Below are 27,993 nucleotides of genomic sequence, written 5' to 3' on the forward strand. Positions count from 1 at the left end.
TTACAGCGGTTGAAGAATTCGTGCAAGCCAGACGTGAAGTGGGGCCCGGCCCTGAGTGAGCATCGGATAGGCCTCTACGCCACCCCAGGCTCAGAGGGAGAGGTGGAGGTGCGTCCCCTGAAACAGGAGCTGAAGGAGAAGGAGGAGGATGAGAAGAGGGATGAGATCAGCCTCACCATCCAGGGCAGCAACGGCTCAACAGCACACAACACTACCCCCAGCGCATAGAGGCCCCCACTGGGCTAGTGCCAGTCCCCACCCAACCACCCTTTCCCACAGCAACGTGGGGGAGAGCCCACTCACTGGAGACCTTTACATATTGTAAGGGCTTATTATTTCTAACCTCTAGAGAAATTGGCCGTCATCCAAAAGAATTTCACCTCTTGTTTCGACAATTTAATTATGCATTTTTTTTCTCTTCTTCATATTATGCAGGTGTGTGTACACACTGTGAATACATGGCACAATAGGGGAGGGACAACATTTTTCTCCTTCATCTGTAAAGATATCCAGCGGAATTGGCAACTTTTCAAGTGGCAGTGCTGGGGGTTTTAAAGCTGGAGGCCAGGTGTTCTTTGGGTCAGTGCTGTAGACATCTGAATGGAACCACTCTAGGGACTGATCTTTCCCTTCTGCTGTTTTATCTACGGTATAGCTTTTGACTCTCAGTACCCTCTGATACAATATAGTGTCCACTACTCAGACTGTTACGTATGCTGCTTTAGGGTTACCCAGAACAACTCAAATTGGAGTAAGCCAATGGCTTTTTAGCTACTCATCTGACACATATTTCATTTGACTAACTATACAGTTAAGCCCTTGTACTTCCAATGATGTAAACAACTAACATGCATTACAGCACCAACCCCCCCACACACACAGAACATGTTGGTCTCCAGCTTTCTGAACAGCTACCCTGACTGAAGCACATGACTTCCCAATGCCCATTCTCAGGGTCCCAAAACAATTTACTACTTACTGAACACGTTCAATACCTGAGTAAATGTTTCTATGTTTATGTTAGGCTTTACATTAGAGAGGGAGCTAAGATAAAGACAACCATAACATGTTCACACACAAAAACAAATGGGTGGATGGATGCAACTCAGTACAATAAAGTGCCATCTCTCTTTTAGTCTTCCAATCATTTCCGCGGGAAATGCATCTCGAAATGTGGCATCTCACTTGCGAAGGGAGCATTTGATTGAGGACCGAAGCAGCTAGCATATCGAGGAGGGAGTACACAGTGGTGTTGCGTCATAGCCTCTGTTACTCACAAGTAGGATTTGCCCCAACCAGGCATGTTACCAAAAAACATGTTGAACATGCATGAACTTTAATATCTCGGTGACATAGCTGGAGTATGTGTCTTTTGTTAACTTTTTCAAAACTGAGAGACTTGCATCAGCAGGTGTCTTTGCAGAGGAAAATAAATGTATTTACAAGCGTTTTAAAGCTCTGAGCCAAGTAATGGTGTGACTGGATGTGGAAACAGGAAGGAGAGAGGCCATTGGTTAGCCTGGTAATGGAGCTTGTCTCCAGGAGAATGAAAAAAAACTTCAGTCATCTTTACTGAATTATGTAGTTTCTATGTAGTTGTATAGTATCGTTCTCTCTATAGAATTGTCTTATTTTTATCTTTTATTATTGTAAATTAACATAGTAAATAATTATAAGGAAAACATGTTGATGTTGTAAGAAGCAACAGTATCTTAAGAAATAACAGTAATGTTTACCATTCCTCATCCATGACTTGATTTTTTACTGGTAATTGTTTTATTTTATGGGGTTGGAGTGGGAGGGACATGTATTTCAGTCACTTTGTGAAAGGATGCTGTTGTGGTTGTGTTTAGGGTGGGAGTAGTGCTCTCACAAGTTGCTGGAATTGGCAATTGTCAAGAAGTCCCATCTCTCCATCTAATTTGAGGCATTTGTCTCCGCTCTGTTACTCTGTGTTGCAGTGAGGCATCGACCAGTCTGTGGTAACATTGTAAATCCACTGGGTCCTTGCCTGGCCTACACTGATGGAGAGAGGTAGTCTGGCAATGCAGCTGCTAAAGAGCTAGAGCATCGTATCTTGGTGAAACTACAGATTTTGTATTTCTTCTTTAACCAGTACGTACGTCACTGTATATAATGTTCAACATCTTTATCTGACTGCACAAATCTAGTTTCTGCTGTCATATGACTATGAGTTGTTCTCCTTCCATTTTACTTCAGTTTCACTGTGTTAAAAGTGTCATGACAATTAGCTATCCAGACTTTGTCCAAAATAGAAACGAAACCTTGCAGTCCAACAGGAGGCATGTCTGACACTCAGGGGAGTAGGTAGTGGTTATTTTGTCCCACATGGCATCTCATTGCCTATGTAATGGGGAATAGGGATCCATTTGGGACCTACCCAAAGTTGTTGGTTATTTAAACAAAAAAACAAGCACACCAGTAGGTTAGATGCAGCCCAACAGACTCAAGGTTTACTTCAGATGGAGACAAGACTAGTGTGTTCTTCTATGATGATGACAGAAGCACAGTACAGCCACACTACTGAATCTGTTATAAAGCAGAGTAGTAGTGTTCCTGGAATGACGATAGCACAGGATATTAATAATGATGTTGCTTTTAACTGATGTGTGTGTCTTGAAAAGTTAAAAACACTATGGATACATATCATTTTGGTAATAAGAAGTTGACAGCAGGTGTAAATGAGCTAAAGTGGGTTAGTATATAATGACCCTGGTGACTTCGTTTGATAACAGAATTATTCTCGCCATGCCGGCTGAGGCTAGGGAGTCCTCTAGGACTTTTATTTCTTCTTCTTGTTGAACTGTTGACTTGTAGTCCTCTTCTTTATAATAGTAGTAAGTTAGGATAACCACCATGCTATTACAACCCTTTGGTCTCTGCTATCCCCAGAATTCTTCCTCTATCAGAGGACTGGTGTTTGTGTGTTTTTATTTGGGTGTATTTTGATTTTCTTATAGTATAATTAGCCAGTGTTTAGTGTAATATGTATTTATGTGTAGTGGATACCCTACTGATAACTACTATGTTTAGACCACGATAGTGTCAGTATTGATGTCATGTAATTCTAATCAATCAGTAACAATCCATTTTTACATCTAACAAAACAAACTACCTATTTAAGAGACCTTTTTTTGTACAAAAAAAAAAACATGTATTTTATCGACACAATTTATCATCCATGTTCAGTGACACTACCTTTATCTTGTTCTAAAAGCCAGCTGATATCAAAAGTATTGCCGAACAAAAGCTTGGGTTGAAACTTGAAATTCAAAAGGAATGCATTTACCAGTATGTTCTGTTGGAGGTACATGTCTGCAGCTACATGACTGTTGGAGACGGTACATAAGAAGTGTTCATCTATTTTACATAGCAATAATGCCAACAGTATTAAGTGAACACTGTGGTACTGTACTGCAGTCACATCTGTTTACAATATAGCGACTGCTGTACATTTTTTGTGTAAACAGTCTGGGCTTTTCCATTTGGTGGAGGAGTAGTTTACGAGCATTATGAATAAAATAATCAAATCAAACAGCATAATCAGCAACATTGCTCGGGCCCCAGGAAGAGTAGCTGCTGCTTCAGCTAATGGGGATCTGAATAAAAGACTAGATAACATTGTAAATGCAATATATGACATAAGATCAAAATATCAATGTATTGGGGAACTATGTAGGAAAGGGTGATTTTGTTTCTTATTCTTCCTTTTTGGGATTATTATTTCATTAGCTTGGCATTTTATCATTTGGTGAGACCCTTCCATTATAATGATCAACCTAAGCAGGTAGTGTAAAAGGACACATTGAATGAATATTCATATATTTGTGACATTGTAATAGAAACAAATTGTTCATCAACTCATATTGAAATCACTGTAGTAAAAGTCTGCTATATATGGAATGTAAGAAATGAATACATGTTAGCAATTCTGAAAACACATAGTAGGCTTTTACTGTACTAAAACGGATTTATCTGCTCTGTGATTCACTACAATCACAGAGATGTCTGAATTTTTTACAAGTTGTTTCAGCACTTTAAATCAAGTCATGTGTTTTTAACATATCTAATAATACAAACTTCCGTTTTGAAATAAGGCTTTACAACGGTCTGAGTAAACTGTTGTCACTGTCAGCAGAGTAGACATGATTTATGCCAATGTAAATTCTATCATAAGGGAGAATAAAGCACAAATGAAATGAACACAGTACTGGTACTTTATCATATATATCTAACCATGTCTCTTGTACCTTGGGGCCAAAATCCATTGAATTGTCTTAGTCATGTCAGCTGTATATCGTAAACTGTTCAATTACAAATGGTAAATAAAATCTATTTTAAAGATCACTCAAGTGTGGTTTATGTCCCATCTAGATTACACAGCATGCAGTGTTTTCTCTTTCTGAACAGGTAATCACTTTCGTTAGATTGGAGAAAGCAGAACCGTAATAAAACATGTATTAGAGACATATGAACATTTATCCAAATACATTCATATTTATTCAAAATGCAGTCATTAAATGGTTGAATATATAGATCAAATATTTAATCATTTCAAAAGCATTCAACCATAGTCTTGTTCTCTTTCAGGTCTTCTACCAGTCTCTTGAAAATCACCATATAACATCCCTGTGCCTGTTGTCTCATTGTGGAAGACAAGCCAATGCCAGCACTCATTCTGTATATTAAAGAGATTACGACATCCCTTTCACAAGTATGAGTACTATTGACCTGTGATACGATACATGTTTGTGAGGATATCTCATTTTAGGAGTGACATACACTGACCAGCCTGCAGCTAGAACATTATTACAGTATCAGAGGTTGCCTTTATACAAGCAGCACAATAATGATACGTTTCCCACTAAATCAGTCTTTTGACCAATCACATCAGATCTGACTGGTCAAAAAAAACTATCTGAATTGGGCTGCCTGTGTATCTTCTTCTGTAGTAAAGAGTTCAGTTCACAAGGAGCTGACCAGGCTGTCCCGCTGTGGCAGACACATGTGCCTGGCCACACTCTGCCCTCTACTGGCTGGTCTCTGCATGGTGGGGGGAGCAGGGTGGAACATCCTTACGGGGCTCATCTGCTCACAGCTCCCTTTGCTCCCAGGAGGCTGTGAGGAGGAGCCTAGAGGACAGTGTCCACCAGAGGATAAAGAGGGCCAGCTGTTCATTGAGTCATCATGTCTTTGAGCTCCCTCAGTCACAGTCTGACCACTACGCCTGCAAGTTCTGCCCTTTATTCTCTCTTCTGCGGGGGGATTAAGGTAGGGTTCAAGGCTGGTTACTGTACTGGCAGAGAGGACCAGGGGTGGTAGGTAGCTGTCCCTGTCTTGGGTGGTGGTGGTGGTGGGTCCTCTGTTGCAGGTGTGGGAAGCCTCAGAGCTCTGGCTGTAAGTCCTTAGCTGTTCATATTTAGACGGTTGGAGAGGGCTGGGTTCTCTGGTGTTGGGTGAGCTACGTGGCTGGCCTCTCATCCTGTCTAATGGAGGAGTACTCCTTACTAGAGATGTTACTAGAGGTGGCTTGGTATGAGGAGGATGGGGTCTGGTGGCCACCACAGGGATCAAGTGTCTCTGTGTCTCATCTGCAGGAAAACCTGTCCATCCTGTCGACCTGAGAAGATCAACAACACCATTAAAACCTTCAAAGTCGGGCTCTATTCAATCTGTATATCTGAAGTGTTACAGATTGCGCAATAAAAATGTGAAGGTAACATCCGATTGAGACCACATGAAGTGTTTACCATCAATGCAGTCTACTAATGCGGGAACATTGCCTTTAAATTTCAATCACACTCTAGTGCTGTACTTCCTCAATAATTACATTTTTTATTTAACCTTTATTTAACCAGGTAGGCCAGTTGAGAACAAGTTCTCATTTAAAACTGTGACCTGGCCAAGTTAAAGCAAAGCAGTGCAACAAAAAACAACAACACAGAGTTACACATAAACAAATGTACAGTCAACAACACAATAGAAAAATCTGTATACAGTGTGTGCAAACGAAGTAAGGAGGTAAGGCAATAAATAGGCCATAGTGGTGAAGTAATTACAATTTTGCAAATTAACACTGGATTGATAGATGTGCAAGTAGAAATACTGGTGTGCAAAAGAGCAAAAAAATAAAATAAAAACAATATGGGGATGAGGTAGGTAGTTGGTTGTATGAATGGGCTATGTACAGATGGGCTGTGTACAGGTGCAGTGATCGGTAAGCTGCTCAGATAGTTGATGTTTAAAGTTAGTGAGGGAGATATAAGTCTCCAACTTCAGCGATTTTTGCAATTCGTTCCAGTCTTTGGCAGCAGAGAACTGGAAGGAAAGGCGGCCAAAGAGGTGTTGGCTTTGGGGATGACCAGTGAAATATACCTGCTGGAGCGCATGCTACTGGTGGGTGTTGTTATGGTGACCAGTGAGCTGCGATAAGGTGGAGCTTTACCTAGAAGAGACTTGTAGATAACCTGGAGCCAGTGGGTCTGGCGACGAGTATGAAGCGAGGGACAGCTGACGAGAGCATACAGGTCGCAGTGGTGGGTGGTATATGGGGCTTTGGTGACAAAACAGATGGCACTGTGATAGACTGCATCCAGTTTGCTGAGTAGAGTGTTGGAGGCTATTTTGTAAATGACATCGCCGAAGTCAAGGATCGGTAAGATAATCAGTTTTACAAGGGTATGTTTGGCAGTGTGAGTGAAGGAGGCTTTGTTGCGAAATAGGAAGCCGATTCTAGATTTAATTTTGGATTGGAGATGCTTAATATGAGTCTGGAAGGAGAGTTTACAGTCTAGCCAGACACCTAGGTATTTGTAGTTGTCCACATATTCTAAGTCATTGAATAGAGCCCCTGCAGTATGATCCTTTCAGATCCTTTCACCAAATAGGAACTGTTCTTGTCTAGGAAGTACACATGTAAACCTTCAGACAAAGAAATGCCTGTAAATCCACAGAACAGAAAGTGGTAAAATAGTTATTTTGTTTTTGTTAGAAAGGAGAGCATAGGCAGACTAGAGGCCAACCTGGATCTGATCTGCAGGCTTGTTTCCACAGGGGAGGAGGAGGGACAGTGGGTGAGGCTGAGGCTCTGCCTTTTCATATCCATCTGGATGGCTCTCCTCTCCTTCTTAAGCTCTGCAAATCAACCCACACCAGGAGAAAATCACTCACACACATTTCTACAACACAATTCTAGAGCAGGCAGGCAGGCAGGCAGGGCCAGGTTCCAACCCACACTTCCAATGGCAGAAAGACATACAGCCACCACCAACACAGGGGCCCTTAGCAAAAAAGGAAATAAATGACTGGTGTGGTGGAGCAGTTTTTCTAGGATGAGGAGTTCAGATTACCCCTATAGACGGCTGCTCTTCTCTGCTGTGGCTTGGTGACTGTGGTGGCGTCCCAAGCTGCACTCTATTCCCTTTTAAGTGCACTACTTTTGACTAGAGGCCAAAGTAGTGCACTACATGGGGAATAGGGTGGCATTGTGATGTATACAGTGACAGGCCTCAATTTAAAGCACATTAATTAAGCTACAAATGATGTCGGTCAGAAAGACACCTTCCCAGGGATTCATTCTACTCTGCAACAGAGAAGAAAACAGCAAGGCTCAACTCTGGATCAAATCAACTAGACAGAGAAACAATGCCATGGGATTGACAAGTTCAATAACACCACACAATCCGATTGGAAATGGTGAGAAGACTGAAAGCCAGGTCGGCCTGTTTGAAATTAGCGCCAGGACACAAAGCCCCAGATAACAGGACATTGAGAGGGGAGAGGTAATACCTGTTGACTGAGTTCAATTAACAGTCTATTGACCATTACCTTTTTCACCTGATGATGTGTTTCTGGAGTTTCATTAACTGTTTCTACTTACTCAAGTTGCAATGTTTTTCAATATTTGTTGCAGATTAGAGCTTGACAACATTGGCTTCTGTTGGTTATTTGAAATTACAAAATGTAAAAAATAAGCATTTTGCAACAATAAACCACTAGATGGTAGTAAGGCTCAATTTATCTAAATGACTTCGAGATACAGCAGAACTTTCAGGACTCTGTCATTTATGTCAGGTCAATACATCAATAAAGAAAAGCAACTGTGTTTTTGGTGGTTTTTAGGAAGTGTGCATTGCATGTCAAAAGACTTAGGACACTAATGTATACCTCAAAAGGGACCGACAGTCATTGTCAGGACAGTGTAGTTCACATGTTACAGAAGAACTCGTGATACTATTATAGATCTGAGCCCAGTCATCTCTATTAACTCTGGGTTCTGGTGTTCAGCTGGCCCAATATAGATCTGTTATGTCAACCAGGATAGTGTATTACTGTTAGGGTTGCAAAATTACAGTAACTTTCCTCACATTTTTTTTGGGGGGGGGGAATCCAGGTTGGAAAATTGCTGGATTTGGAAGGAATATTCCAAATAGGATTTCTGTTAAAACCTGAGAATGTTGGTAAAGTTACAAGAATTGTTCGATCCAAATACTATATAACTGCACTGTAAGTGTTTCACTCACCTGTTACAGTGGGCTCTGGAGCCTCAGTGACATCATGCTGTGTCTGGTGCTCCTGTTCCACACTCTCCTGCAAGGAACAAATCCCACAGACAAGACACCAGAGAACAGGTGAACTACCGGAGCCAGCTACCGTTAAGCTGTAATAATATAACAAATGAGAAATAAGGAAGCTGGATGGAGAGGGGTGTTACATGCAGAACAAGCCACTAAACGATTCAGCAGCAGCAGTGTTCGTTCCATAAGGATTTGGTCTCTCTTTCAACATCTATATCCAGACTCAGTGCATCAACCACAGTTCCAACCAACAGGGTCTTTACTCTGCTGGCAGCCAGGTCATATCTGTCCTCATTTTACAATACTACTGGTAATGAATGGTAATAGCTATAGGAGCCCCACCACCAGCCATGCTTTTTGCTTTGAGGTATTTATGCGAAGTCTCACTGTGTGCCACTGACGTATCATGGAGCTATCCGTCATCCTCACCTCCCACTGTCTAGCTAGCGGAGGCTTGTCGAGTGCCTAGCTGATCGTCTTGGTTTTTGAAATGTAAACAAACAGAAGAAGAGAGGGATCTAGTTACAGAGGAGGCTAGTCATTTTAGATGTGAGGTCTGAGAGGAGGGTGGTTAGACTATACCCTGGCTCAGGCTGCTGCCAAGGGAGATGGAATACCAGACTGGCAGTAAACTCCAAAATGGCACGCATGGCGTTGCAAAATGGAGTGATATCCTTCCTTATTCAAGATCCCTTTTACACTGTACACATCTCCCTCTTTACCACCACCAAATCACCCTCAGACTATCGCATTGCCTCCACCATGCTTGCCAGATGGCGTAAAGCATTCCTCCAGCATCTTTTCATTTTTTATGCATCTCACAAATGTTCTTCTTTGTGATATGAACACCTCATACTTAGATTCGTCTGTCCATAACACTTTTTTCTAATATTTCTCTGTCAGTGTCTGTGTTCTTTTGCCCATCTTAAGATTTTCTTCCTATTGGCCAGTCTGAGATATGGCTTTTTCTTTGCAACTCATTTCTGGAGTCGCCTCTTCACTGTTGACGTTGAGATTGGTGTTTTGCGGGTACTATTTAATGAAGCTGCCAGTTGAGGACTTGTGAGGCGTCTGTTTCTCAAACTAGACACTCTAATGTACTTGTCCTCTTGCTCAGTTGTGCACCAGGGCCTCCCACTCCTCATTCTATTCTGGTTAGGGCCAGTTTGCGTTGTTCTTCAGTTTCTTGGCAATTTCATGCATGGAATAGCCTTCATTTCTCAGAACACGGATAGAATAGACTGATGCGTTTCAGAAGAAAGTCATTTTGAGCCTGTAATCGAACCCACAAACGCTGATGCTCCAGATACTCAACTAGTCTGAAGGCCAGTTTTATTGCTTCTTTAATCAGAACAACAGTTTTCAGCTGTGCTAACATAATTCCAAAAGGGTTTTCTAATGATCAATTAGCCTTTTAAAAGTATAAACTTGGATTAGCTATTAACACAATGTCTCATTGGAACACAACAGTGGTAGGCTTGATTACCAACAACGACGAGGCGGCCTACAGGGAGGAGGTGAGGGCCCTCGGAGTGTGGTGTCAGGAAAATAACCTCACACTCAACGTCAACAAAACTAAGGAGATGATTGTGGACTTCAGGAAACAGCAGAGGGAACACCCCCCTATCCACATCGATGGAACAGTAGTGGAGAGGGGAGCGAGTTCTAAGTTCCTCGGCATACACATCACAGACAAACTGAATTGGTCCACCCACACAGACAGCATCGCGAAGAAGGCGCAGCAGGCGCCTCTTCAACCTCAGGAGGCTGAAGAAATTCGGCTTGTCACCAAAAGCACTCACAAACTTCTACAGATGTACAATCGAGAGCATCCTGGCGGGCTGTATCACCGCCTGGTACGGCAACCGTAAGGCTCTCCAGAGGGTAGTGAGGTCTGCACAACGCATCACCGGGGGCAAACTACCTGCCCTCCAGGACACCTACACCACCCAATGTTACAGGAAGGTCATAAAGATCATCAAGGACAACAACCACCCAAGCCACTGCCTGTTCACCCCGCTATCATCCAGAAGGCAAGGTCAGTACAGGTGCATCAAAGCTGGGACCGAGAGACTGAAACACAGCTTCTATCTCAAGGCCATCAGACTGTTAAACAGCCACCACTAACATTGAGTGGCTGCTGCCAACACACTGACTCAACTCCAGCCACTTTAATAATGGAAATTGATGGGAAATTATGTCAAATATATCACTGGCCACTTTAAACAATGCTACCTAATATAATGTTTACATACCCTACATTATTAATCTCATATGTATGCGTATATACTGTACTCTATCATCTCCTGCATCTTTATGTAATACATGTATCACTAGCCACTTTAACTATGCCACTTTGTTTACATACTCATCTCATATGTATATACTGTACTCGATACCATCTACTGTATCTTGCCTATGCCGCTCTGTACCATCACTCATTTATATATCTTTATGTACATATTCTTTATCCCCTTACACTTGTGTGTATTAGACAGTAGTTTTGGAATTGTTAGTTAGATTACTTGTTGGTTATTACTGCATTGTCGGAACTAGAAGCACAACAAGCATTTCGCTACACTTGCATTAACATCTGCTAAGCATGTGTATGTGACAAATAACATTTGATTTGGATTTGAACACAGGACTGATGGTTGCTGATAATAGGGCTCTAGATATTCCATAAAAAATCTGCCGTTTCCAGCTACAATAGTCATTTACAACATTAACAATGTCTACACTGTATTTCTGATCAATTTGATGTTATTTTAATGGACAAAAAAAGGTGCTTTTATTTAAAAAACAAGGACGTTTCTAGGTGACCGCAAACTTTTGAACTGTAGTGTATATATATATATATATATATATATGTATATATATATATATTTTAAGAATCTGTTGTAAAATCTGTTGTGAATGTACTGTAATGTTTTTAACATTGTATAAACTGCCTTAATTTTGCTGGACTCGAGGAAGAGTAGCTGCTGTCTTAGCAGCAGCTAATGGGGATCCATAATAAATACAAATACATATCATCGTCTGGCTATCTCATTTTCATGGCCTTGGCTATAGCTCAGACCCGTGGTACAGCAGACCCTGTATCTCAGTGCAACAGACTACTGCACACGCAGAACATTTTCTCAGAGCACAGGCTATATTTAAATTGGAACAAAAAAAAGTGTTATTTTCCAAAATAACTATCTGGTATTGACTGGAATCAAACCGAATCTTACCTGTAGAAACTGAACTTGGCTTTTCAGCACATTGCATTCTTCTGACAGGACTGATCTGGTAGTGAGGAGAGGACACAACTGTTCGTCAAATTCTAAAACCATAGCATTTAATGACTGTTTGAACATTTGAATTGATAGACATTTAATTAAAACGAATAAACTAAAGAAAAGTGAAAAGCGTTAAACAAATACTAATTCAAATGTATGTATTCTAACTTAGCATGCAATCAAGGGGCAGCTTTCCAGGAACCCGGCCGCCTGTTTTCACAGAATACAACCTTGAATCCTAAACAGACAGCCAAAAGCAGAGACTGAGTCCACAAAGGGACCACTACATCCATATCCACTTTTAGACTTTTCTTATGGTGTTCAGGGAGCAGTGGCATATTTCTCTTTCTCAGTTATCTAACTATTGTAGACTTGATGCACTTCTTTATTTTTTAGAAGCAAAGGAATCTTCTGCATGCTAAGATCTGGTATTCACTTTCTTACAATGGGGGCTTTTGTTCTGTGGGGGGATGGAGAGAGGAGAGGGCAGGTTGTCCCCTACCCTTCACCCCTCCTCATCTCCCCCAGCTCCCCTCCATTGATGCCAGACATACTGTACTAAAACTACTACTATCTATCACAATACTAATTTCAAATGGGTTGCATTTTATAGGGATTATTGCCTACAAATCTCTACTTTGATTTTTTTTTAAACAGTTGCTCTGATGAAATTAGTCACTTACTTGAGGTGGGCCACAATGTCGTCTATGTGGGTGATGTTCAGCATGTGTCTCATGGCATCAATGTCACCTTGGTTGGTAGTAGAAGTGACTGAGCTCTGTGAACAGGACCTGTGGAACCAGAAACGCATGTCTAAGGTCTATCCATATGACAGATAACAAGAAATACACCATGTGTATTTTCAGCTGCACGCTTTCCTCTTGTGTTGTAACATTTGTATTAGAGTGTGGGAATGTTTCTAACTCTTAACAGTTAGACTAACCTTCCAACATGTTGACTCTGGCTGAACTGTATTCCACTAGAGGTAGGCCTACTATTCACAGTGTCGCAACGGTTGCTCGGGACACCCAAGGCATAATTCACCACACTAGGACTGTACCGGAACAAGTCTGCGTCTGCATCCCTGAAATTAAATAGATACATACAAATAACCCCCAACATACTGTGAAGGAGTCAGACAGGAAGGGATAATATGACAAATCCCCCGTCCTAATCTTCATGCATCTTCATGACTCCCATGCTGAAAAGATTAAAGCAGTGACGCAGAAAGAGAGAGAGGAGAGAGAGCGATGGAGAGGAGAGAGAGCGATGGAGAGGAGAGAGAGCGATGGAGAGGAGAGAGAGCGATGGAGAGGAGAGAGAGCGATGGAGAAGAGAGAGAGCGATGGAGAGAGAGTGATGGTGAGAGAGCAATGGAGAGAGAGCAATGGAGAGGAGAGAGAGCGATGGAGAGAGAGCAATGGAGAGGAGAGAGAGCAATGGAGAGAGAGCAATGGAGAGGAGAGAGAGCGATGGAGAGAGCGCAATGGAGAGGAGAGAGCGCGATGGAGAGGAGAGAGCGCGATGGAGAGGAGAGAGCGCTATGGAGAGAGAGCGCTATGGAGAGAGAGCGCTATGGAGAGAGAGCGATGGAGAGAGAGCGATGGAGAGAGAGCGATGGAGAGAGAGCGATGGAGAGAGAGCGATGGAGAGAGAGTGATGAGAGAGCGATGGAGAGAGAGCGATGGAGAGGAAAGAGAGCAATGGAGAGGAGAGAGAGCGATGGAGAGAGAGCAATGGAGAGAGAGCGATGGAGAGAGAGCGATGGAGAGAGAGCGATGGAGAGAGAGCGATGGAGAGAGAGCGATGGAGAGAGAGCAATGGAGAGGAGAGAGAGCAATGGAGAGAGAGCAATGGAGAGGAGAGAGAGCGATGGAGAGAGAGCGATGGAGAGAGAGCGATGGAGAGAGAGCGATGGAGAGAGCGCAATGGAGAGAGCGCAATGGAGAGGAGAGAGCGCGATGGAGAGGAGAGAGCGCGATGGAGAGGAGAGAGCGCTATGGAGAGAGAGCGATGGAGAGAGAGCGATGGAGAGAGAGATGGAGAGGAGAGAGAGCGATGGAGAGAGCGATGGAGAGAGAGCGATGGAGAGGAAGAGAGCAATGGAGAGGAGAGAGAGCGATGGAGAGAGAGCGATGGAGAGGAGAGAGCGATGGAGAGGAGAGAGCGATGGAGAGGAGAGAGCGATGGAGAGGAGAGAGCGATGGAGAGAGAGCGATGGAGAGAGAGTGATGGAGAGAGCGATGGAGAGAGAGCGATGGAGAGGAAAGAGAGCAATGGAGAGGAGAGAGAGCGATGGAGAGAGAGCAATGGAGAGGAGAGAGAGCGATGGAGAGAGAGCGATGGAGAGGAGAGAGATGGAGAGGAGATAGATGGAGAGGAGAGAGAGCGATGGAGAGAGCGCAATGGAGAGGAGAGAGCGCGATGGAGAGGAGAGAGCGCGATGGAGAGGAGAGAGCGCTATGGAGAGAGAGCGCTATGGAGAGAGAGCGATGGAGAGAGAGCGATGGAGAGAGAGCGATGGAGAGAGAGCGATGGAGAGAGAGCGATGGAGAGAGAGCGATGGAGAGAGAGCGATGGAGAGAGAGCGATGGAGAGAGAGCGATGGAGAGGAGAGAGCGATGGAGAGGAGAGAGCGATGGAGAGGAGAGAGCGATGGAGAGAGAGCGATGGAGAGAGAGCGATGGAGAGAGAGCGATGGAGAGAGAGCGATGGAGAGAGAGCGATGGAGAGAGAGCGATGGAGAGAGAGCGATGGAGAGGAGAGAGAGCGATGGAGAGGAGAGAGATGGAAAGGAGAGAGATGGAGAGGAGAGAGATGGACAGGAGAGAGAGCGATGGACAGGAGAGAGAGCGATGGAGAGGAGAGAGCGATGGAGAGGAGAGAGCGATGGAGAGAGAGCGATGGAGAGAGAGCGATGGAGAGAGGGCGATGGAGAGAGGGCGATGGAGAGAGAGCGATGGAGAGAGAGCGATGGAGAGAGAGCGATGGAGAGAGAGCGATGGAGAGGAGAGAGAGCGATGGAGAGGAGAGAGATGGAGAGGAGAGAGATGGAAAGGAGAGAGATGGAGAGGAGAGAGAGCGATGGACAGGAGAGAGAGCGATGGAGAGGAGAGAGAGCGATGGAGAGGAGAGAGAGCGATGGAGAGGAGAGAGCGATGGAGAGGAGAGAGCGATGGAGAGAGAGCGATGGAGAGAGAGCGATGGAGAGAGAGCGATGGAGAGAGAGCGATGGAGAGAGAGCGATGGAGAGAGAGCGATGGAGAGGAGAGAGATGGAGAGGAGAGAGATGGAAAGGAGAGAGATGGAGAGGAGAGAGAGCGATGGACAGGAGAGAGAGCGATGGAGAGGAGAGAGAGCGATGGAGAGGAGAGAGAGCGATGGAGAGGAGAGAGCGATGGAGAGGAGAGAGCGATGGAGAGGAGAGAGCGATGGAGAGGAGAGAGATGGAGAGGAGAGAGATGGAGAGAGAGCAATGGAGAGAGAGCGATGGAGAGAGAGCGATGGAGAGGAGAGAGAGCGATGGAGAGGAGAGAGCAATGGAGAGGAGAGAGAGCGATGGAGAGGAGAGAGCAATGGAGAGGAGAGAGAGCGATGGAGAGGAGAGAGAGCGATGGAGAGGAGAGAGAGCGATGGAGAGGAGAGAGAGCGATGGCGAGAGAGCGATAGAGAGGAGAGAGATAGAGAGGAGAGAGAGCGATGGAGAGGAGAGAGAGCGATGGAGAGGAGAGAGAGCGATGGAGAGGAGAGAGAGGGATGGAGAGGAGAGAGAGCGATGGAGAGGAGAGAGAGCGATGGAGAGGAGAGAGCGATGGAGAGGAGAGAGCGATGGAGAGAGAGTGATGGTGAGAGAGCAATGGAGAGAGAGCAATGGAGAGGAGAGAGCGATGGAGAGGAGAGAGCGATGGAGAGGAGAGAGAGCGATGGAGAGGAGAGAGCGATGGAGAGAGAGAGTGATGGTGAGAGAGCAATGGAGAGAGAGCAATGGAGAGGAGAGAGAGCGATGGAGAGAGAGCGATGGAGAGGAGAGAGAGCGATGGAGAGCGCAATGGAGAGGAGAGAGCGCTATGGAGAGAGAGCGCTATGGAGAGAGAGCGATGGAGAGGAGAGAGAGTGATGGAGAGAGAGCGATGGAGAGAGAGCGATGGAGAGAGAGCGATGGAGAGAGAGCGATGGAGAGAGAGTGATGGAGAGGAAAGAGAGCAATGGAGAGGAAAGAGCGATGGAGAGGAGAGAGCGATGGAGAGGAGAGAGCTATTGAGAGGAGAGAGCGATGGAGAGGAGAGAGAGCGATGGAGAGGAGAGAGAGCGATGGAGAGGAGAGAGAGCGATGGAGAGGAGAGAGAGCGATGGAGAGGAGAGAGCGATGGAGAGGAGAGAGCGATGGAGAGGAGAGAGATGGAGAGAGAGCGATGGAGAGGAGAGAGAGCGATGGAGAGGAGAGAGAGCGATGGAGAGGAGAGAGAGCGATGGAGAGGAGAGAGAGCGATGGAGAGGAGAGAGAGCGATGGAGAGGAGAGAACGATGGAGAGGAGAGAGCGATGGAGAGGAGAGAGCGATGGAGAGGAGAGAGAGCGATGGAGAGCGCAATGGAGAGGAGAGAGAGCTATGGAGAGCGCAATGGAGAGGAGAGAGCGCTATGGAGAGAGAGCGCTATGGAGAGAGAGCGATGGAGAGGAGAGAGAGTGATGGAGAGAGAGCGATGGAGAGAGAGCGATGGAGAGAGAGCGATGGAGAGAGAGCGATGGAGAGGAAAGAGAGCAATGGAGAGGAAAGAGCGATGGAGAGGAGAGAGCTATTGAGAGGAGAGAGCGATGGAGAGGAGAGAGCGATGGAGAGGAGAGAGATGGAGAGGAGAGAGAGCGATGGAGAGGAGAGAGAGCGATGGAGAGGAGAGAGCGATGGAGAGGAGAGAGCGATGGAGAGGAGAGAGCGATGGAGAGAGAGCGATGGAGAGAGCGATGGAGAGGAGAGAGCGATGGAGAGGAGAGAGCGATGGAGAGGAGAGAGAGCGATGGAGAGGAGAGAGAGCGATGGAGAGGAGAGAGAGCGATGGAGAGGAGAGAGAGAGATGGAGAGGAGAGAGAGCAATGGAGAGAGAGCGATGGAGAGAGAGCGATGGAGAGAGAGCGATGGAGAGGAGAGAGAGCGATGGAGAGGAGAGAGAGCAATGGAGAGGAGAGAGCGATGGAGAGGAAAGAGAGCGATGGAGAGGAGAGAGAGCGATGGAGAGGAGAGAGAGCAATGGAGAGAGGAGCGAGCAATGGAGAGAGAGCGATGGAGAGAGAGCGATGGAGAGGAGAGAGAGCGATGGAGAGGAGAGAGAGCGATGGAGAGTAGAGAGAGCGATGGAGAGGAGAGAGAGCGATGGAGAGGAGAGAGAGCGATGGAGAGGAGAGAGAGCGATGGAGAGGAGAGAGCGATGGAGAGGAGAGAGAGCGATGGAGAGGAGAGAGAGCGATGGAGAGGAGAGAGAGCGATGGAGAGGAGAGAGAGCGATGGAACGGAGAGAGAGCGATGGAGAGGAGAGAGAGCGCAAGAGAGAGCAGCAGCAGTCCTGCTTCCAAGAGTCACCAGCCATGGAACGAGGTCTGTTGGATTATGGTTGAGAACACCCAGCTGCGTCAAAGTGGGGATGTTGTGTTACTACGCTGAGGGATTTAAAATCAGGAGGCTGCCACAGAGTGGAGTGGACACTACCATTTACCTGCACCTGCTGAAACGCTTTTGATCTCCAGAAAAAAGGCTGTTGCAGATGCTGGCCAAGCATGCCCAACCCCCCTTTTTGAAATCACATTATGGAGAAATACAGCTCAATCGAAGTGGAAAACAGGCAGCTAGTCTGCTACCCCCCTAAGAAGCTTACAAAATACACCCTATCCTTTTGGTCAAAGCCAACATTCTAGACCACGGCCTGTTTTAATATATGATAATAATGTATTGTCCTCTACGTTCAGTGCATGTGTGGGGTCCAATATGACCTTAATGGCCTGTCTGAGGATGGTCTCCTGGGGGGAAGTGTCATACCTGTAATCTTCCCTGCTGTCTTGGTCAGTCTCAAGATTTAGGCTTTGAGCTGCACTGTCAGGTTACCAAACCAAGTAACAATGCCGTAGCATAGTGTTGGCTACGGACTTGAGCCAGTTTTGATCTGTTTATAATTGTATAATTAGCCTAGTAGATGTATTATTGTGTTATGGGTTAGATGGAACATGTGCATTGTATTTGGGCAGAGAGAAAGTACAAAGAGGGCCTGTCTCTGAGGCCAATAATTATTCTATAAGGGTTGAATAGGAGCAAAGTTTTTTGTAATTACTATTCTATAACACTGTCTAATATCTTCACTGTTCTTTACCATTACTGTATATGCTCTTAATATGAATCTACAGTTTATACATATTATTAGGGATTGAAAGTATTGTTAGGTTTATGCTCTTTGTGTATGAGAAGAATAATTATCTAGTGGACTGTGGTAGACTGCAAGAATGTGGACTCCCTTACTCAAGGCCTCTCCTGTCTGATAAGAAGTCCTGTGAGAGGCGTGGATGAGTACCAAGGTTCCAGACTCAAGCTGGGATGATAACACCCCCTGCCCAGCAACAGAGATTGATTATTTATCCTAGACTCAGAAGGGGGGACCAATCAGAAGTTATAAATATTTGTGCTTGTGACTTTGTATCGGTGTTGTTTGCAGCTGCGGTTATGTGGTGTGTGGTGAATAAATCAAGAGTGTGTGGAGGGGGGGAGTGAGTAGATGTAACGGTCCCATTCCAGTGACATGCTGCTTGTGGAGCTACCCGGTATAGCTGTAATGACAGGAACAAAGGCTACATTGTGAGGCAGTGTAGTATAGATCACTAAGTACCTTAATCCCCGGGAGAGAAGGAGTCCTAATCTCAGTTAACAAATATGGCATAGATGCCCGCCACGACATCAAAAACCACACCATGTTAACAATACACAAAGAAAGACTGTTCAAATCCCCATCCATCCTGGAAGATTGATAATCTACTGCTGTAAAATACATTACACCACACACACAACTACTTTTAACCATCTTCCCAGCTCCAATTGTTATGCTAGTTCCGTTCGGAGAATTTAGGACCTCCTTGGGCCCGCTTTCAGAAATCAAACCACCATTTGAAGCCTATTTATTCAGAGTAGGGTCTTTAATCAATGGGAATTCAGCATACCCCCTCTCTTTCTCCATAATGGAACTGGTGCAGCTGCACTGAGAACGCCAACCACAAAATCACAAAGACAATGGCATGGAGGGACGACCACACATGGGGAGAGGTGGTCCAAACAGTTGCCAACCAGGTCCATTAAATCAGTTCACTTTCAAAGAAAGATTCATTCTAGCTGCTCTACTGAGATACCCTTGTTCATTAAAAAGACCTAGGCTGCAGGGTATTGAGTCAACTCAACAGTTTCCTTTGGGTAGGAAGAATTTGGCAAAGAAAAAGAGAAACGCCCAAACCTGGAGCAATATTAAAGGGAAATAATCCAGCAGTTTTGTCCTGAAAGGAGTTCGGCTGATTTACAGTGACGTCTTAATTAGTTAATCAAAGACAGGGGATCATGGGGGATATACACACAGGCAGCATCCCAAATGGCACCCTACTCCCAACTGACAAGGCATACCACAGGCAGCCCAATTGATATTTGTTCCACTAATTAGTCTTTTGACCAATCACATCAGATCTTTTCACATCAAATATTTTTCAGAGTGAAAAAGTGAGTGAAAAAAAAGATCAGAATTAGGCTGCCTGTGTAAACACAGCCATAGTGCACTACTCTTGACCAGAGCCCTAGACTATGTAGGGTATAGGCTTCCACCATACACCACCCGATGTCACAGGAAGGCCATAAAGATCACCAAGGACAACAACCACCTGAGCCACTGCCTGTTCATCCCGTTATCATCCAGAAGGCGATGTCAGTACAGGTGCATCAAAGCTGGGACCGAGAGACTGAAAAACAACTTTTATCTCAAGGCCATCAGACTGTTAAACAGCCACCACTAACATTGAGTGGCTGCTGCCAACACACTGACTCAACTCCAGCCACTTTAATAATGGGAATTGATGGGAAATTATGTCAAATATATCACTGGCCACTTTAAACAATGCTACCTAATATAATGTTTACATACCCTACATTATTCATCTCATATGTATACGTATATACTGTACTTTATATCATCTACTGCATCTTTATGTAATACATGTATCACTAGCCACTTTAACTATGCCACTTTGTTTACATACTCATCTCATATGTATATACTGCACTCAATACCATCTACTGTATTTTGCCTATGCCGCTCTGTACCATCACTCACTCATATATCTTTATGTACATATTCTTTATCCCCTTACACTTGTGTCTATAAGGTAGTAGTTTTGGAATTGTTAGTTAGATTACTTGTTGGTTATTACTGCATTGTCGGAACTAGAAGCACAAGCATTTCGCTACACTCACATTAACATCAGCTAACCATGTGTATGTGACAAATAAAATTTGATTTGATTTGGGACACAACCACAAACACAGGGCAGAGGCAGAGACCAACCGGACCAACCGGCAGGCAGCAGGGTGGTTGGAACTGGGCAGATGTTCAAAAGCATAACGTGGCAGCAGGGTTAACATGGCACTGATACCCAAAGTCTTCACCTCGTTGATCTGTACACAGGACTGGAAGTGCCACCGGGGTTTGTTTTAAGTGAAATAATCCCTCAATGGTTGGATTTGGTTCTATAACTATAAATAGGATACACATTCATAGAATAACCTTGAATAGTCTCATAGTCTCAGCTAAATCTGATGTTGAAGATAAGGCGGTCTGATTTTATGTTACAATACAGCTATGAATTCGTTTTTTGTGAGATAGCCACTGCCAAAATACTGAACTGGTGCATCACATAAATTGGAAACAATCTTTAGTAATTGTTTGATTTTACCCCCCAAAAAGTCACACAATTCTAATTATACGGGAAGAGTTGAAGCAGAGCTACATTCTTCAGAGCTTCCTACCGGTTGCTGAGAGATGGAAAGGCCTTCCTTCACATAGGTACCTGTAAATTACTGCTTTTTGTTGCACAAAACAGGCTCATCCGGGTGCAACAAAACGGGCTCATCCGGGTGCAGGACTATTATTGGGTGGGAGGTATAAAAATAGGGGCTCACATTTGGCATCCAAAGTCCAATCAAATCTGGGAGGCTTGTTCCTTTAGGCTACACAGTATAGAACAGTACTTAAATGTAGGAGATTTGCAGACATCTTGTGACATTATCTTCTACTATCTTCTAGTGGGGCGGCAGGCAGCCTAGCGGTTAAGAGCATAAGGCCAGTAACCGAAAGGTTGCTGGTTCAAATCCCCAAGATGGAAAGAATCTGGCGTTCTGCCCTTGAGCTAGGCAGTTAACCCCCAACAACAGCTTCCCGGGCGTCAATGACGTGGACGTTGATTAAGACTGCCCCCCGCACCGCTCTGATTCAGGGTTGAATGCGGAAGACACATTTCATTTGAATACATTCAGTTGTGCAACTGATTAGGTATTCCCTATACTTTGTTCTATTTACTAGACCCAACCCTTTTCCAGTGGAAATAAAAGTCTCAATGGTTCTAATGGGGTCTGAACATTTATCACCTGGAACTAAAAAAGACCGGCAGGGAGACAGGAAGGGAGAGAAAGACAGGGAGAAGAAGCATGGCCTGGGAAACGAGATCCAGACATTCATCCCAACAACGTCACGTTCTCCTTGGTCCTCTGTCTGGTGAATGAAAATGTTAACATATTTTTATCACAAAAATTAAAGTACTAGGCTAATCAAACATCGTGATATAAGAAGTGTTGGTGTAAGACAATTTACTGAATGTTTTATCAATTCCAACATGAAGAGAAAACAATAAAAGGAAGGGGAAGGAATGCCCAAAGCGTTATAATAGTATTTTCTTCCAGGGCTTCTTGTGCTGATATTCAAACAAGTTGGCAACAATGATTAATAGGCCATAAACATGTTGTTGTTACTTAGGACTTAAGAAACTGCATTATAAATGCATAGTAATGGGTATTGTCCCAAATGCCACCCAATTCCCTACATAGTGCACTACTTGTGCAGTATATAGGGAATAGGGTGCCATTTGGGATGCAATGAGTCTTTTTTTAAATCACACAGGAGTCTTCTCCTCACCTGCCCTCCTGGGCTGCTCTCTCTCTCACGGTGGCCAGCAGCAGTTGGATCTCAGCTTTCAGCAGCTCCTTGATAGCAGGGGGGTCCGCCAGGGGGCAGCGAGGGGCCTTCGGCGTGTTACCCTGTTTAAGGCGCAACGTCCGCCAAATCTGCTGCCACATAGTGACCTGGCAGTAGGAAACATGGGGAGACACGGGATAGGACATCAGGAGACAACACTGTGTAACTTTAGGCTTACAATAAAGAGCGATGAGTCATTATGAATTATGAGATACAGTATCAGAAAGGCCTGCGAAATGTACATGATATTCAATTGAGACCCTGGCCCATAGACATCCTATAATGGAGGTGTTCTATTTAGTTCTGTTCCCTGACCACTGTTGGGCATAAAACTACTGCATGTGTTTTCAGTTGGCTGGTTTCCCCCAACAAGTTTAAACCCTATTCTTTAAAAACACTTCCTTCAGGGAAAAAGCTATTAAAGTGGCTACTGCTGGAAAAATATAAAGTGTAGTAAAACTGTAGCCAGACTAGGGTTGCAAAGATACCAGTAATTTACTAAAGTTACCAGAAACTTCAGACATTTTTGTAATTATGGCAATGGTAATTTATACTTGAATAACTTTAATATATTCACATACATACATACATACATACATACATACATACATACATACATACATACATACATACATACATACATACATACAGTACACATTTTTTTAATCTGTATCCATATTGTCCATGAGCTTCTAGTAGATAGACCATATGGTTCAACAGGAAATAGCCTAATTGTAACATCTGCTTCCAACTCACACTCTCAAACACGCAGATCCCCTGAACGCAGCTCACTCTCCAGATCCCAATCACCTTAATTCTGATCACCTGTTCACACACCTGTATGTAATTATCACACACTATTTAGTTCAGTTCTTTGCCCCCCCATCATTGTGAGAGATTGTTTGTTTTGTGACACACTTCTAGTCGAAGCGCTGGTTTTCCCGTAATTTAATCCTCCCGTGTATGATAGTGAGGCAGGCAAAAACTAACGATGCCTTTTGCCTATTCCCTGACTGTACTTTATCGGATTTCCTGTTATCAACCTATTGCCTGATCTCCCTGACTATGTTACTAGCCTTTTCCCTGCCTGTACTGTTGCCTTTTTAGACCCCCTGTGTACAACCTTCCGCCTGCCACTGGACCCAGCTACCTGCCTCCTCCTGTGGTCCTTTGCAATAAACACCTGCTGCGCCCTGCCCTTGAAACCAGCTCTCTGTCTCCCATTGTGTTCATTACACTAATTAATGAAAAAATAATCGAATCAATGATGGCATTATTTTTAATCAACTGCAACTGTTCCAACTATTGACTATGTTCACAACTGTCAATAGTTTAACAACAAATACATATTGGCAATGTAAAATAAAAGTGTGAAAAAAATGTATACAGTGGGGCAAAAAAGTATTTAGTCAGCCACCAATTGTGCAAGTTCTCCCACTTAAAAAGATGAGAGAGGCCTGTAATTTTCACCATAGGTACACTTCAACTATGCCAGACAAAATGAGGGGAAAGAAATCCAGAAAATCACATTGTAGGATTTTTTATTTATTTATTTGCAAATTATGGTGGAAAATAAGTATTTGGTCACCTACAAACAAGCAAGATTTCTGGCTCTCACAGACCTGTAACTTCTTCTTTAAGAGGCTCCTCTGTCCTCCACTCGTTACCTGTATTAATAGCACCTGTTCGAACTTGTTATCAGTATAAAAGACACCTGTCCACAACCTCAAACAGTCACACTCCAAACTCCACTATGGCCAAGACCAAAGAGCTGTCAAAGGACACCAGAAACAAAATTCTAGACCTGCACCAGGCTGGGAAGACTGACTAGCTTGGTTTGAAGAAATCAACTGTAGGAGCAATTATTAGGAAATGGAAGACATACAAGACCACTGATAATCTCCCTCGATCTGGGGCTCCACGCAAGATCTCACCCTGTGGGGTCAAAATTATCACAAGAACGGTGAGTAAAAATCCCAGAACCACACGGGGGGACCTAGTGAATGACCTGCAGAGAGCTGGGACCAAAGTAACAAAGCCTACCATCAGCAAGGGCATTGAAGATGAAAAATGGCTGGGTCTTTCAGCATCACAATGATCCCAAACACACCGCCCGGGCAACAAAAGAGTGGCTTCGTAAGAAGCATTTCAAGGTCCTGGAGTGGCCTAGCCGGTCTCCAGATCTCAACCCCATAGAAAATCTTTGGAGGGAGTTGAAAGTCCGTGTTGCCCAGCAACAGCCCCAAAACATCACTGCTCTAGAGGAGATCTGCATGGAGGAATGGGCCAAAATACCAGCAACAGTGTGTTAAAACCTTGTGAAGACTTACAGAAGACGTTTGACCTCTGTCATTGCCAACAAAGGGTATATAACAAAGTATTGAGATAAACTTTTGTTATTGAACAAATACTTATTTTCCACCATAATTTGCAAATAAATTCATTAAAAATCCTACAATGTGATTTTCTGGATTTTTTTTCTCCTTTTGTCTGTCATAGTTGAAGTGTACCTATGATGAAAATTACAGGCCTCTCGTATTTTTAAGTGGGAGAACTTGCACAATTGGTGGCTGACTAAATACTTTTTTGCCCCACTGTATATATATATTTCATGCTGAAACCCTCATAATAAACACCAATTCACTAAGTTAATGGTTTATATTCAGAATGTTTTACAGCTTTGTCATTCTAAAATTATCTTATTTAATTATATATTTTACATCTGCTAAGGCCACACAGAGGGCCAGAGATAATTCTAGACACCTGTGATAATCTGAAGAACCCAAAAGGGCCACTAGATGTCCTTGAAAAAGTTTACTGGCAGTTTACTGGTAAACATTGATAGTTTCCAGTAATATACCCTCCCATTGCAACTCTAAGCCAGACAGAAAGAGAAAAAGTGAAGCAAATAGTCTGGCCTGTGGTAGAAACAACAGCGCTGGTAAAGAAGAGTCTGGAGTCTTAACGTTTTCTACACTTGGTCCCTGACCTTCACTTCCTATTCTCCATGGAGAGGACAACTTCAAAGCCCACTGCTGTCCAGAGGAGAACTTTAAACACGGTCGATCCCAGTGTTTTGCACATACACTACCCCTATGTCTAGCTGAATTCCGGCCAGGCAGCGACACTGCTTCCTGTAATTCCCCAGCCAGCCATTCTCCACTTAGGTGTTTATGGTGTGAGCCCCCAGGATGCTAACAACAGTAACAAGCTGCTCCTTGCTGTGTAAATCTCCAAGTGAAACCCATCAGAGGAAATGGGGGAGGAACTGGGTTATTGACATGTTGTTAACTTCACTTCAACATGTAGATTGAAGAGGTTGAATGTGATAAACAATTGAAATAGGCTAAGTATGTTTTTTTCTTTATTAAAAAAATAATTATTGCTTTTTCATGCTATCCATTAAGAAACCAAACATTGACGGTACCTTAACCATACCCAGTGACACGGGCATTACAAATGTCTAGAGAACATGATAGCTCAAACCCACATGGTTTGGCAGAGATCCAAGAAAACATGTCTTGTGTCATATCCTGTGTTAAACTTGAAAGGAGCTGGCTATTTTTCTCTGAACAGCTTCAAACAATGGTGACCTTGATGGAGAGAAGGCCAGTCTGGGTAGTATTACTATGATTCTCATCTAGAGATCTAATGCTGAGGGAAAGCATTCATTTACTACAGGGCAGAAAGCTAAACAAAATGAATGAGGGAAATGTAAGCCTTGTTGTGTGAATAGGGCTACCTTCTAATACTTACTAGAAATATTCCTTCCTGGATATCTAGAGTCTTGAACCTAATGTCCAAAACATTAAGAACACCTTCTTAATATTAAGTTGCACTCCCTTTTGTCCTCAGAACAGCATAAATTTGTCAGGGCATGGACTACAAGGTGTCGAAAGCATTCCGCAGGGATGCTGGCCCATGTTGACTCCAATGCTTCCCACAGTTGTGTCAAGTTGGCTGGATGTCCATTGAGTGGTGCACCATTCTTGATACACACAGGAAACTGTTGAGCATGAAAAACCCAGCAGCGTTGCAGTTCTTGATACACTCAAACTGCTGTGCCTGGCATCTACTACCCCGTTCAAAGGCATCTTAAATCTTCTGTCTTGCCCATTCCCCTTCTGAATGGCACACATACACAATCAATTTCTTAATTGTCTCAAGACTTAAAAATCCTTCGTTAACCTCTCTTCCCCTTCATCTACACTGATTGAAGTGGTTTTAACAAGTTACACCAATAAGGGACAATAGCTTTCACCTGGATTCACCTGGTCATGTCATCTATGCCATGGAATGTATACTGTATAAAAACAGTATGACTCGGTATATGATCATAATGCAGGTAGCCTAGTGGTTAGGGTGTTGGGCCAGTAACCGAAAGGTTGCTGGATTGTATCCCTGAGCTGACAAGATAAAAATCGGACATTCTGCCAGAGCAAGGCAGTTAACCCACGGTTCCCCGGTCGCCGAAGACGCCGAAGACACCTCTCTGATTCAGAGGTTGGGTTAAATGCCGAAGACACATTTCAGTTGAAGGCATTCATTTGTACTACCTTTCCCTTAATGGTCTTTGCAACAAGACAGGGGTAGCCCTCTCAACCCCTTTATTGGTCCCCTGACTTGCTTAGCTAATTTGAGGGCCTGTGTCATATGCATGCTCTATTCACTCTATTCCAGGGGTCTCCTTCTATTAGCAATTTGGCCTGTGTAGTTTGAATGTAATTACACTATTGAACTAATATGGAACTAATTGAGCTAGTATGGATATTAAAACCATTGCCCCTATCAGAACATAACTGTATGATGACCTAGACAGGAAATGTGTGGTTTCAAACGTATTTCTTTTCCCTTTTTGAATATGAACTCAACATTATCCAATCCATTTTAAGTTATTCCTGCATTTTTAATGGAGTTGTAAATTTCCAAGCCAGTCTGGTATAATATTATGAAAAATATGTGTAGCATTTTTGGCTGACAGCTTTCCTGTCCCTGTTTTGAGATGTTGTAGGCTACATAATACCATCTCCAGAAGGAGTAGTTGGCTCCAGAACAAGCAGTGCGTAGGCCTAAAGATAGTCTCAAGGGCCACAATGAGTGTGTTGTTTTGGAACAATCTGAGGATATAGTCTTACATAGGTGTATGTATAGCCTCACTCATGTAATGCAGCTAAATTCGAGCTACTTCAAAGACTACAAATGCCTTCTCGTGATTTGCCTGGAATGATGTTCAGATGTTCAGATGTTTGGAAAAATGCTCATGCTCAGTTATCAATCACTACAGAGATGTGTTTGTCCTTACCTCTGAATACATCTCTGTGTATATGTCAATCAGAGCATCTCCAAGAAGGACCCGGATCTCTGAGAGCTCTGACTCTGGGACATGCTCCACGATAATATTCCACACTGATTCGGTTTCTTCCATGAGGAACTTTATCTAGAAGTTGAAAGGTATAACAGAGGGAATAATTAAGTTGTCAGTGAAATACTGTATGTCTGGGCTATAAGTATTTTGCGTCCTAGTCGGTTTTCAAGAAGGATGCTAGCGTGGGTTGGTTGCCTCAATTGCCTGGCATCGGTAGCTAACGTTAACCGGAATTGGGTAATGTCAGCTAGCTAGTTTGTCTAGAATAAGGGCATTTACAAGAACGTCCAGTGTCTCAGTAAAACCATTCACTTAGTTATTTAATGCACGTTACTTTTGTGCTTAAATCCTACATTTTACAACTGTTCAGAGGAACTAACATGCTACTAAATAAAACATAGTAAACTTACCTTGTTGCTTTCTGTTTCCAGTGTATGCGTTCTTGTCTCCAAGGCAGAAATATCGCGAGATCACTCTCCCTCTACCTCGTCT

General features: G+C 43.8%; 2 protein-coding genes and 1 pseudogene across 9 annotated transcripts in view; 2 read left to right on the top strand and 1 right to left on the bottom strand.

Annotated features, from left to right (window-relative positions):
* The window catches only part of LOC118402105 (sodium- and chloride-dependent glycine transporter 1-like), an 85,135-nt gene extending 80,767 nt beyond the window's left edge, over positions 1-4,368 (top strand). For all 8 annotated transcript variants that reach the window (XM_052476966.1, XM_052476971.1, XM_052476969.1 and 5 more), the window contains one exon: positions 7-4,368. In XM_052476966.1, coding sequence (XP_052332926.1) covers positions 7-228 — 222 coding nt within the window. In that variant the 3' untranslated portion in view covers positions 229-4,368. The remainder of the gene's footprint in view (positions 1-6) is intronic.
* Positions 1-11,819, top strand: part of LOC127911033 (general transcription factor II-I repeat domain-containing protein 2-like) — a 236,247-nt pseudogene extending 224,428 nt beyond the window's left edge.
* On the bottom strand, positions 4,065-27,992 carry LOC118402104 (uncharacterized). Its single transcript, XM_035800015.2, has 9 exons — positions 27,912-27,992; positions 27,439-27,573; positions 22,077-22,243; positions 12,822-12,962; positions 12,562-12,669; positions 11,831-11,885; positions 8,544-8,610; positions 7,044-7,155; positions 4,065-5,641 (listed from the first exon to the last, which is right to left on the bottom strand). Exons 2-9 carry the CDS (start codon positions 27,559-27,561, stop codon positions 4,987-4,989), a joined length of 1,428 nt encoding a protein of 475 aa, XP_035655908.1. The 5' UTR covers positions 27,562-27,573; positions 27,912-27,992; the 3' UTR covers positions 4,065-4,986.
* Position 27,993: the final 1 nt, after the last annotated feature.

Source organism: Oncorhynchus keta, chromosome 23 (genome assembly GCF_023373465.1).
Source record: "Oncorhynchus keta strain PuntledgeMale-10-30-2019 chromosome 23, Oket_V2, whole genome shotgun sequence".
In the NCBI taxonomy this organism is placed as follows: Eukaryota; Metazoa; Chordata; class Actinopteri; order Salmoniformes; family Salmonidae; genus Oncorhynchus; species Oncorhynchus keta.